Source organism: Corapipo altera, unplaced genomic scaffold (assembly GCF_003945725.1).
Source record: "Corapipo altera isolate COAL_440 unplaced genomic scaffold, ASM394572v1 61411, whole genome shotgun sequence".
NCBI lineage: Eukaryota > Metazoa > Chordata > Aves > Passeriformes > Pipridae > Corapipo > Corapipo altera.
Genome location: NW_020884875.1, coordinates 4553862 through 4564351, shown reverse-complemented (window position 1 = coordinate 4564351; position 10490 = coordinate 4553862). Strand labels below are relative to the sequence as shown.

General features: G+C 39.4%; 1 protein-coding gene across 1 annotated transcript in view; it reads right to left on the bottom strand.

The window, feature by feature from the left end:
* Positions 1-5255: 5255 nt before the first annotated feature.
* ITGA1 (integrin subunit alpha 1) overlaps positions 5256-10490 on the bottom strand; it is a 71641-nt gene continuing 66406 nt past the window's right edge. The window contains exons 29-30 of the mRNA XM_027634470.1: positions 10285-10401; positions 5256-9550 (exon numbers count right to left, since the gene is read on the bottom strand). Coding sequence (XP_027490271.1) covers positions 9506-9550; positions 10285-10401 — 162 coding nt within the window. The 3' untranslated portion in view covers positions 5256-9505. The remainder of the gene's footprint in view (positions 9551-10284; positions 10402-10490) is intronic.

The window sequence follows — 10490 nt, the reverse complement described above, 5'->3', positions numbered from 1 at the left end:
AAACCAGAAAAGTTGAGATGAAGAAAAGAGAGTGGGGAAAGGCTTCAATACTAAGGCTAATTAAGTAAAGTAGTAGGGTCAGTGTGGCTGAAAATTCACCCACCCAGAGCATACACAAAGGAAGTTGCAAATGGCTTGCAAACACAGAAGAAAAGGCAGGTTGGTTTAAAATACATAGTGTTGCCTCCTTACCTCCCTGCACATCTCAAACTCTCCAAGAATTATTCAAATCCACTTTGGGAAGCTTATTTTCTTATATGGTGATAAAGAGTAAGCCATCCCAGAGTTCAAAATTTAAACCTAGTAACCTGCTTTACACAAAAAAATTTTAAAATTAACAGAATAGGGCTAATAGAAATAACAAAGACTCAACACAGACCATGGTAAAATGTTTGAAAGTCCTATGGGGTCAGCATGCATTTGGTCTCTTAACCAAGGAATATGAACTTTGAAATGACTAAATAGGATTAAAGAAGTTAAAATCTTAGGGAAAAAACCCAGCAGTCATACGTAGCTCAGTGCTCCTTTTCACTTCAGGCAAAAACAAGTACGCCAGTGTTCCGATCTGAAGAGCAGTCCAGCAGAAATAATATTCATATTCTTTAGGTGAGTCTGTCATCTGAGAAATAAATACAAAATTGATTTTCAAGACAGGATTCTTGTATAGTGCAGGCATCATATCCTCAGCAGGAGTTTCGTTACTCTCAGGTTTTGCTCTTGATGCACAGCACCACTTCCTACTCTGGATATATTGGCACACATTAACCTATTTCTTGCTGTTTTGACTGAACTGTGTCCTACCTAGCACAGAATATATACATATATTTTTACCAGTAATTTTTTTAGGTGAGGAAAGCTTATGCCTATAATGGCAAAATTATTTTAATGGGATAATATTAATGGGATATAATATAATATTAATGGGATGTAATGAAGCCAGTGAGGAAGTGTTCCATTCACCTGTGATCTTCAAAAATAAGGCCATATAGGGGAGCTTGTTAATTCAGCCTATGTAATTTCAGGGTCTCTAAAGCAGCTGATGTGCTGACCCAGGAAGTTTAGCCTAATTACCAAAGTATTAACCTTGATACAGCTCCAGTAACCACATAATCCTAAAAATATTGGGTATCTTGAAAATATTTATCAGACAGGGTGATTCTGCAGGCCTCCATGTTAGACCTAGCGCTCTTCAGCATCTTCATAAATGACTGGGACATGGGACTAAGAAGGTTTGCAGACAACACAAAACTGGGAGGAACTGTTGACTCCCTCAAAGGCAGGGAGGCCCTGAAGAGAGACCTTGACAAATTAGAGGGCTGGACAATCACCAACCATATGAAGTTCAACAGGGGAAGTACTGGATTCTGCACCTGGGATGAGGCAGTGCTGGATGTACCTACAGACTGGGGAATGAAATGTTGGAAAGCAGTGCCGTGGAAAGGGACCTGGGGGTCCTGATCAATGGAAATTGAATATGAGTCAGCAGTGCCCTGGCAGCCAGGAGGGCCAACCGTGACCTGGGGGCATCAGGCAAAGCATCACCAGCTGTTCGAGGGAGGGGATTGTCCTGCTCTGCTCTGCACTGGGGCAGCCAAATGAGGGCAACAAAGATGGTGAAGGGCCTTGAGGGGAAGCTGTATGAGGTGTGGCTGAGGTCACTTGGTCTGTTCAGCCTGGAGAAGAGAAGACTGAGGGGAGACCTCATTTCAGTCTACAACTTCTTTGTGAGAGGAAGAGGAGGGCAGCAGTGATCTCTGTGATGACCAGGGACAGCACCTGAGGGAATGGCCTGAAGTTGTGTCAGAGGAGGTTTAGGCTGGGTATTAGAAAAAGGCTCCTCACCCAGAGGGTGGTTGAGTACTGAAACAGGCTTCCCAGGAACGTGTTCACAGCACCAAGCCCACCAGAGTTCAAGAAGTGTTTGGATGATATTCTCAGGCACATGGTGTGACTCTTGAGGATGGTCCTGTGCAGGGCTAAGTGTTGGACTGGATGATCTTTGTGAGTCCCTTCCAACTCAGCATGGTGCTGGGTCCTTCCCCTGGGTCACAATAACCCCAGGGAGTGCTACAGGCCAGGGAAAGAGAGGATGGAAAGCTGTGCAGTGGAAGAGAACCTGGGGGTGCTGGTAGACAGGGGCTGAACATGAGCCAGCAGGGTGTCCAGGTGGCCAAGAAGGCCAATGGCAACCTGGCCTGTATCAGCAACAGTGTGGCCAGCAGGACCAGGGCAGTGACTGTCCCTCTGTACTGGGCACTGGGGAGGCCACACCTCAAATCCTGTGTTCAGTTTTGGGCCCCTCCCTACAATGAAAACATTGAGGTCCTGGAGTGAGTCCGGAGAAGGGCAACAAAGCTGGGGAAGGGTCTGGAGGACAAGTCCTGTGTGAAGCAGCTAATGGAGCTGGGGTTGTTTAGCCTGGAGCAGAGGAGGCTCAGGGGAGACCTTATTACTCTCTACAACTACGTGAAAGGTGGGGGTTAGTGTCTTTTCCCAAGTAACAAGCAACAAACAGGACAAGAGGATATATAGCCTCAAGCTTCACCAGGGGAGATTCATGTTAGTCATTAGGAAGTATTTTTTTGCAGAAAGGTTGGTTAAACATTTGAATTGGCAGCCCAGGGAACTGGTGGACTCACCATTCCTGGGGGTGTTCAAGAAATGACTGGATGTGGCTCTCAGGGCTATGGTTTAGTTGATACGGTGGCATTCTGTCAAAGGTTGGACTCGATGATCGTGGAGGTCTTTTTCAACCTTAATGATTTTATGATTCTATGAAACATGTTGTAGCAGTATCCTATAAGGCATATATTGCTCTCTAATATTCTTGCTGAGAGCTACAGGCAATTTTCCAAATACTGGAAATCCGTGACGTAAAGGAGCCAGAGACTCCGAGTTGACTTTGGTGGATCCCTCATATAAACAGCAAAAAGCAATTCGGTTGTTTCTGAAGTTCCTGAGAGTCTCAAAACCTTCAACACCGATACCACCGGAACCAATTTTTTTTCTGAATTAAGAGGTCATGGGAAATTTTAGCTGAACCCTAGAAGTTTTGAGATGCAATAGCATCTGTTTTGGCACAGTGTAAAATGGCTGAAGCCAGAGTAATAGGTTTGTGTCAGTGAGATTTTAAGAGCTGGAAGACAAGAAAGTGTGTTGTGAATGGCTATTAATTTGAGCCATGAGACAAAAATACTCAGGAAGGTTTCTCTGTGTGTGTGTGTGTTCCCTACAAGGAAAGAAAACAATTTCGTTTTCTCATAGTACGTCTACTGTCACAGAATTGCAAAACTACAAATGCTTTTCAGGGAAAACTGAGGAGATCCTCTGTTTTTCATCTTACGATAAGGTGTAAAGATGTTGTAATGGAAAATGATAGGAAGAAGCTTTCACTACAGAAAGTTTCCCCAGGAGGGAGAATAATGACCTTTACCCCGTGAGGAAAAACAATGACACCCATCATATGAACAAACCTTAAGGACCATATGTAATACTGAACCAGATATACGAAGCTTTGTAATAAATATTAACTTCCAGTACCAAATCAAGCTGAACCACAACTGAGAAGTGTGATATCACCACTGCTGAAAGTGAACAATGAGTGTGTGAAGGGGACGGTCAAAGTGTGGCAAGACAACTGACCTACTAATCAAAAAGTGCAATTCACTTTGAATACTTCTGCTCCCTCCCCCATTGCTTTGAAAATCCCCAGGAGATGCAACATTCAGTAAGCCCTTGAGGAATGTCTGTCCTTTCTGAGAATACTCAGAAACTGAGGAAAAAAGAAGGGCAGAAAGGTAAGTGCACAAAGAGAGGAAAGGCAGTAAAGTATCTCCATGCCTCACTGTGGAGGGTTCACCTTGGCTGAACGCCAGGTGCCCACTCAGCTGCTCTATCCCTCCCCTTCCCAGCCGGGCAGGGGAGAGAGTAAGGTGGGAAAAGAAAACAACACAAATCGTGGGTTGCAATAAGGCAGTTTACATTGATACAAAAAAAAGAAAGCAAAAGCAGCGTGCGCGCGCACAAAGCAGGAGCCAGCAGTTAATCTCTACGTCCCATAAGCAGCGATGGTTGGCCATTTCTCTGAGCAGCAGGGCTCCAGCACACGTAACGGTGGTCAGCAGGCAGCCATCAGAGACAATGAGTGCCTCTGGTCCTGCTCCTTGCCTCAGCTTTTATATCTGGGTTGATGACGTATGGCATGGAATATCCCCTTGGTCAGTGAGGGTCAGCTGGCCTACTTGTGTCTCCTCCCAGGAGCTCACCCTCGATTGAATGTTACAGTGCTGTGCTCAGCAGTAGCCAAAACATGGATGTGTTATTAACACTCCTCTAGCTACCAGTGCAGAGCACAGCACTGTGAGAGCTACTATGGGGAAATAAATTCCAGCTCAGCCAGACCCACCACACTCACTGCGCTACTCAGAAGAAAAATCTGCGTGAAGGTCTTTCGCTCACCTTTTTTTTTCTTGAGTGAATAGATGAAGTCCAATATCACTGGGGTGACAGGCCTCAGTCTTTGCACCTAAAATGTGATTTCTTTAAGGATACCTTATTTTATTATCCACTTACTTAAACAGAATCCATGTATGCTGTCTAAAGTGTGGTATCAGCCAGTTGTTACTAAAACTTCATCAGAGCTTTAATCTTTATGACTCTTCATTCTTACAGGGCGGAAGCCACACCCATGACACGACAGGCTATTACTCTGAACTGTGAGTGTTAAGGGCTGCTTCTCATAAATGCAATGAATTATAATCCAGTTCAGTACAAATCACACATAATATTACACTTCTTGCTCTGAGAAAGTGATGCTAGTTATTCATTAATTTCATTTAAAAGCAATTTAAAACAAACAAATAAAAACAGAAGTGTTTTTTTCCCCCTGATTTTCATTAAAATGCTCCCATGGAAAATGTCCAGGAAACTCTTAATGATTAGATGTATACAGAGTAGGATATTTGGTAAGCACTCCCCCATGACTAGACAGGATGTTGCTATTAGAAAACTGTGATTCACAATCAAAGTAGTCTCTGATAATAGTTACAACACATTTTGTAATATATTCTAAGTGTTAACTGTAATATAAAAAGTGTAATCTTTGTCTTCTAGGAAGTTTTGATTCAAATGTTTACTAGGTTTAAGGAAATTAAGGTGAATCATTTACAATTACGCAAGACCACAGACTATTTGGGTCACAGAAATAAGCTGTTCAGAAGAATTGTTGGACAGGAAGAATGCTTACAAGAATAAGTGTGTCTTCAACTTTTATTTAGTGTCATAGAAACAACTCTGTGTCAAGAAGTCATATAATCCTCTAAAAAGCTTTCAAACATGGGTACAAACTCTATACACCTAATGACAATGTATTTCTGACAGCTTGACCACATTCAAGCTTTCCTTGATGTTATGCTGTGCAAGAATGCTTGTTTCTACAATGCCTTTCTATTGACAGGTGGATGAATTTGTTTTTAGATACAGAGATGCCTTTACATTATTCTTATATCAATGAAAAGCAAGCAAACTACACAGGAGACTTGTTAGACTCTTTAATTTTTTTAATCAATAAAGCACATGGAGTAATTTTACAGGAAAAAGAAAATGCTGTGCAGAATATTGTGATTTTCTTTAAAAGTACGCAAATCCCCTTTTATTCCTTTTAAGTGGTACAGTTAACAGCAGTACATTCTGAATATCTTCTCTGCTTTTACTTTTGAATGGTTCATCATCTATGCCATAGGTCAATTCAAGAATTTAACCAATTAGACTATGTGGAATTCATTAGATGAGTATGACCCTAACTCCAGGCTTTCGGTGCCAGGTGAGATGAAATCCCTTGGCTTCAGTTTAAGGTGGATTCCCCTAACTCAAGCTCTGAAGAGGAACATCATGCTCAAAATGACTCAGCACAGGATATGTACTCAAGGGCTCAGGTAAAGGGTGAGGATAGGAAGTTGTGTCTGGAGTAATGGCTCATAATAATGACCTAGAGTGAAACCAGACAAGCAAAGGAACATAAGCAGCTGCCCAGGTAGATTGCTCTACCGCAGATGCTGTTTCCTAAGTCTTCTAAAATTATATATGGGATCAGCAACCTCTAGAACAACCTGAAATATAAGCAGGAGTGACCATTTAAAGCCCTTGCTCCTTTCAAGGGAAGTTCTATAGTACAGAAAAGCAGCTTGTCCGTTTCCACTAAGTTACCCACTTCAGTGCTGAAGTTAGGAACTGAGCTGGTAATCTCTGGTTACACACACAATTTATTACTATTTTTTTACAGGCTTTTATTTCAATGGAAAATATTTAGCTTATTAGTTATTAGAATCACATTGCAACCTAATGCGTCTATTTTTTGGAACAAAACAGATTACATGCTGTTCTGATACTGTTTGTGCCTGCTAAATTTCAGCAAGATGTTCCTGATGTTTGCAATATTGTTTTCAGTAGGTTTTTCTATTGTGTATCATGAAAAGCAGTAAAATACTGCTCTTATAGCACTGTGTGGCTATTATGGATAAAAAAAAGCGATTTTACTAATCACTTAGAACTGTGTAAGATTAATGTGCTATAGTGCTATCCCCTTTACATACTTATATGTATGTATGTATACTTATATCTTAAATAGATATTATAATTGAAAATATGATAATAGGACAAACGTGAAAAGGGAGAAAGCATCACGACAAAGAGGAAAGCAGTGTGGTTACATGAAGCTTATTACTGTTTTTACGGTGCAAAGTAAGTCTAAGATGAACAGAACACTGATCTTAAACATACTCTGCATTGATAAAATACTACTGGTTTATTTTTGCATAGACTTTAGGGAAATATACTGGGGTTTTGGCTTATACATTTTTCAGTTAGGCTTATGCTTTAAAATTAGACATGAAATGTCATGAGAAAAATGAAGAGCGCTGGTTAACAGCTTATCATAACTAAACAGTGAAACACTTAAAAATATGCTGCATAAGAATTAGCTGTGTCTTGCACAACTTTTGAATAATTTTATGAAGCCAGGAAAAATAACCTCATAATTAACAAACTGGATGAGTAATAATAAATACAAGTATTTCCTCTGCTACCATAGACTTTCTAAGTGTGCATAGGTGAGTCAAAATTCCTTCATAATTCTCTTCCTTTACAAAACCATAATAAGCTAACAGCACTGCTATGCTTTTACAGAGATAGTATTAGAAAAAAAATTACAATTCTGAGGCATTCAAATGCTATGGTTACAAGTGCCATTTAAATATTTCAAAACAGATGGGCAAAATCATACATTTTCTTACAATAAAACCTGCATCTCGCTTGGGACTGAAAACACAGCTGTGAATATTAATTTATCTTTACAGTTCAGTAAATAGATTTTTGTCATCCATCACAATGAATGAAGCAGGCATTCTATCCACAGCTCCTCAATGCTATTTTTTTGCTTTCATTCATGTCTTCCTTCTGTGTGCAGAACCAGTGCAGCTGACACACCCTCTCACACAGGGTGCATTTTCAGCTGTGCACAAGAGCACAGCAAGTAAGTCCACTGGCTCAGTGGCTCTCCCAGGCTCTGGAAAGCACAGCCACCCACAGTGTTCCCACAGAGGGCTTTGCCCTCTCCTCTGAGTCATACTGCTACCTTCAGCAGACTGCTGCTATGAAAAAGCCACCTTTCCCACAGACACAAGAAGAAATTGCAAATACTTTCGGACTTAATCCTACTTGTGGCATTCACATAAGTCTCAGCCTGTCCCAGTAACTACTCTCTCTAATTTAGGAACTAAATAGAAGTGACTGAAGGGTGACAGCATCTTTCAAGTGATGGAACACCTTCTGGCACACTTTCAGAGTTGTACTTGCCAGCATCTTCAACCAGCTCTATGCTTTCTTCTTAAAAAAAAATTTTTGTAAAATTTATTATTCCTTTTTAAGCTATTATTATAAAGATATTGATAAGCAAAAACATTTGGGAAAAGTGCAATGATTTTTTCTTTTTTCATTTCAGTGACATCTGTCCCAAGAAGAGGAACAAATTTTCCTGGCTTCCCTGGCAAGGCAAAGCTTTTCTGCAAAAAAGTACATTTTATAGAACTTAGTAAGTCTCCTCAATATTTTCTGATCTATTGGCAACCAATACTGAGCCCCCTCATGCTGAGGCAGCATCACACTTTGCCAGCATGCCTCCTTTTTCTTTTGTTAATTTTGTGTGACTGTAAGTAATATAGGAAGCTCTCAAGGACAAGGCACAGCAAAGAGCCCCAGGGAGACAAGCACACAAAAGAAAGGAGGAAACTAAATGATTTAAATAGAAAGAAAAAATTTCTTAAAGAAACATTTTGCTATCTACATTTCAGTGTATTCTCATATAAACTTTTAACCTTTCACAAAAATAAACATCATTTTTAAGTGCTTTTAGTATGCAAATTCTGCATAATTTTTTAAACTCATAAGTAATAACGATGAGGTGTGACTTATAATACTAGAAGAAGCTTGCCAGTGCTGAATTTTCTATCTGTGCTCTTTTATTAACTATCATTTTGTACACTTTAAACTCATTGGATTAAATAGCTACACACTAAATTTACAGTGACAGTTTATAAAGCACTCTCCTGGCTACTCCAAGATATACAACAAGAGTCAAACTTTCAGGGTGCTTCTAAACATCTTCTGCATAAATATGGGTATTTCTACTTGCAGATACAATTGTGCCCCTGCTTATTTGAATACAGTGTGCAATCAGATGGGCTTGACTGTTTGTGCATACATTTTTAGGCCTGCCAAAAATCTGTTTCAAGTTCAAACAGTTATCTCATTTAATGGATCAATCCTTTATGGTCCACTTGACCATAAATATCTCTTCCTCAGAGTATCCTGGGTTCAGCTGGACATGCTACAGTAGGCAGAAGGAGAAATCCAAGAAATCCAATTTCAGTAATTTTCACACAAAATTCTGGAGGTGCTTCTGTCTTCTGAATTGTCATTGCATCAGCTGTCATACAGTATTTGGTGCACTCAAAGTTTACATATTCTGCCTTGTGAACTGACAGTCTGCTTTCACAGAACTGACATAAGAAAGAAATTCTGAAAATGATGCTTTTTCCTTTTCAAAATTGTAAGGTGATAAAAAAGACTGGGATTGCTACGCACAAGCTGAATTCTTGTGTAATTTGGAGTAATAAATGATTCCACATACATAGGTATATAAAAATATGATGACACATTTTCCATATTAAAAAATGTTAGAATCTTTGAATTCAGTTACTCTCCAAAAGTGAGTAGCACTTGAAAGTATATTCTTGAGTATCACAAAATGCCGTAAGGTTGTTTATTCTTTCTTTGCATTATTGTTTTGCATGTGTGCTTGATTTCCTTCTTGTTTTTCTACTTCTAGGGTTTTTTTTAATGCACCAGAGTTTAGAAAACATTGTAATCACTGCACCTAAGTTTATAATTTTACAGTAACATTTTGGAGGCAGACCTGAGCAAAAATTTCTGTGCTTTGTGGTTTTTCTTTTCATTTCTCCATTTTCTTCTTTAGAGGCCTTTTGAAAAATCCAGCCTGCAGAAAAGGAAGAAGTGACTAAGAACTGTTCAAAACATAGAATCCATATTGGTCACATTCATGTCCTGGTTCTTACTACTATTTTAATACTTTCAGCACAGTAAAAGTTATTTAATAACTTTTCATTGAACTACGACATTGTTTTTGTTGGAGAGGAAAAGCTAAAGAGATATGTCATGAACCAGACAAAAGAGTACAGTTAATATATAGTAGAGCAATTGCTGAATCATTATTATCCTCACACTAAGGTTAAAATGCTTAATAATAATATTTGGTTCTCAATTGATTATGCAAGAGATTATACATGTTTAAATTTATAAACTGTAACCTTCTAGCACAATTATGAACTAAATATTTAGCCTGGAGAAGAGTGCCCACTTGTGGCAAGACATACCACAGACCTAGCATCTCTCGCATGTAGAGAAAACCGGATTATCAAAGGCCACAGCCAATGCTAATAGAAAAATCCCTTAATAAATCCTCACTCATACTAAAATATCTTCTTCTTTTCCTTTTCATAACATAATGGCAATACAGATTTCAACTGTATAGCAGTGCATGTTACACATCAGAAAACTGTAGTATTTATTAGTTATTTTGTTATTTCCACAAGATTTTATGCTACTTATTAGATAATGGTATTGTCTGTGAGGTTGTCGCTATAAGAAGGAAACCACAGAGAATTTAAGCCTATAGGTTTATTTTCATGAAGACAAGGATGTGCAGCTTACCTTCCACAAAGCAAATATAAGCAGTGCAAGAATCAGGAGTCCGGCAAAGATACTCAGGAGGATAACCCATAAGGGGACTGTACCCGGTGGGAGTTCTTTGGAAATCTTAATCATGGTCTGCAAAAGTGTTCAGAATGTAAGCAGTAAGTAATTTGTACTTCTAAAGTATCAAAAGAGCAGCAGTGAGCAGTATGCAGTGATTTTCA